At 36.0% G+C, this 1,836-nt stretch overlaps 1 protein-coding gene across 1 annotated transcript in view; it reads left to right on the top strand.

Annotated features, from left to right (window-relative positions):
- Window positions 1–621: 621 nt before the first annotated feature.
- The window catches only part of LOC111627455 (tektin-B1-like), a 5,678-nt gene continuing 4,463 nt past the window's right edge, over window positions 622–1,836 (top strand). Inside the window, exon 1 of the mRNA XM_023371030.1 lies at window positions 622–684. Coding sequence (XP_023226798.1) covers window positions 622–684 — 63 coding nt within the window. The remainder of the gene's footprint in view (window positions 685–1,836) is intronic.

Below are 1,836 nucleotides of genomic sequence, written 5' to 3'. Positions count from 1 at the left end.
AGTATTAATTTTTCTCTCGCTAAATCTATCGTTAAGTTTTGAGTCTTAATTATATCTCGTCCCAAGAGACCATCGAAGGGATAAGGTATTTGATCTTCAACCACGTAACATGAGTACGAAAATTGTAAAGGTCCTATTAAGAAGCGGAACTCTATAGCTCCATACGTTCTGATTCCGTGTTTGGTGACACTTTAAAATAATACCTTCCTTTTTCTCTGTGTGAAGTTGATTTTTGTTGCCCGTTGGGCGAAAGATCGGGATAAGAGGGTTACTGTCGAGCCTGTATCTATGGCCAATCGAGCTGAATAGTCATTGATTGAACAACATAAGCTAGGTTCAAGATTTCTTGTTACTATTCCTACACCTATTCGAGGTCGGGAGTCTTTGTACCTTTTATCGCCTTCTCTAGTTTTGTCCGATATAGTTGAAAATGGAACTTGCGTTCGATGCGCAGTGGTTCGAGGAGAAGATGAGGAACATACTCCATTGGATCGGAATTTTCCTCCCATCCTTCGCCAACTCATTTTATGACTCTCCCATGCGGTGGAGGTCGAGATTGAGGTGTAGTTTGTTGAGATCGAAATCGATTCGTCGTTTCGCTTGATCTATCGTTCGGTCTATATGGTTGCCTGCTGCTATATGAATCAGTTCGAGAATAACCGCGTCGTTCTGACGGGGGGTGTAGTATGATCTTCCTCTGTTCGCCGTTGTCTCTCCGACGCATATTTTTATTTCTAAGTTTCAGTTCATTGATTTGTCCTTGTAAGTTCTCTATAGTTGCAGTTAGATTATTATTTGTAGGTTCGGGACTAACTACCGTTCTAATTATTCCTCTAGAGGAGGTTTCCGTTAATTGTACTATTGTTTGTTCGCTAAGGGCCGCTTTGACTGCTTTGTCAAACAGTCAAAGTGTCTGGTTCTCGGGACAATAATCTACCCTTAATTCTAGCATTCAGACCGGTTAAAAATTGTGCGAGTAGTCTTTCGTCTCGTTCTCTAGCTTGACATCGTTTTATTATTTCAGTTTCCCGAGCATCAGCCCCTGTCTGCTCGATTATTGTTTCAGTTACTAGACTTTGCAGTCGCACTGCATACATTTGTACTGTACGTAGCATGAGTGTTATTCTTTCGCTATGTTTACATAGAACGATTTTTGAGAGACTCATCTGTCGTTGGTCTTTGCATCGTTCTGTAATTTGATCCATGATATTAAATAAATTTTAAATTTGTAAGATAAATGATATAAAAAGTTATCATTGAATTTAGAGTATTGTTTCGTTATTAATACATTGTTACATATTAAGTTTAAAGTATCGGCTGATCGTAATTAAAATATCCAATAAAATGTTCCCAATAAAATTTATTTAGCATTTTAACTAGAGTATGGCAACATTTCAGAACCTAAAGAAGACATTTCCTTAAACTGTTCTGTAGTATTTAATGCTCTAGTCGATTCTATACTTTTGTGGTGCTTAAAATCAGTATTTTTACAATTTCTGCTTGTTTTCTGTGACATAGGAAACTATTGAGTATCGACAAATTATGTTTTCATAAATCCCGAACAATATATGAAAGGTAGCTAGCTACATCGTATGTGTAATTCCTAACCTTCGTATAGTAAATTTGCAGTGGATTTATAGTTTTGTGGAGAACCTTATAAAAAAGCTCTATTAATAATAAACTCTTTATAATAGGAAAGTTCGTTCTACAGGTTTTATAACACTAGGTTGTATAGATGAGCTTCACTCCATATACGATCCTTCTGTTCGGAATAATGATCATACTTAATAAATATAAATAAAATATTCTTTATTTTAAGAAATTAAAAAACCCATT

This window comes from Centruroides sculpturatus, unplaced genomic scaffold, assembly GCF_000671375.1.
Source record: "Centruroides sculpturatus isolate CEXI.00-Female unplaced genomic scaffold, Cexi_2.0 scaffold494, whole genome shotgun sequence".
Lineage (NCBI taxonomy): Eukaryota > Metazoa > Arthropoda > Arachnida > Scorpiones > Buthidae > Centruroides > Centruroides sculpturatus.
Note: the sequence above shows the minus strand (reverse complement) of the source record. Positions and strands in the feature narration are given on the sequence as shown.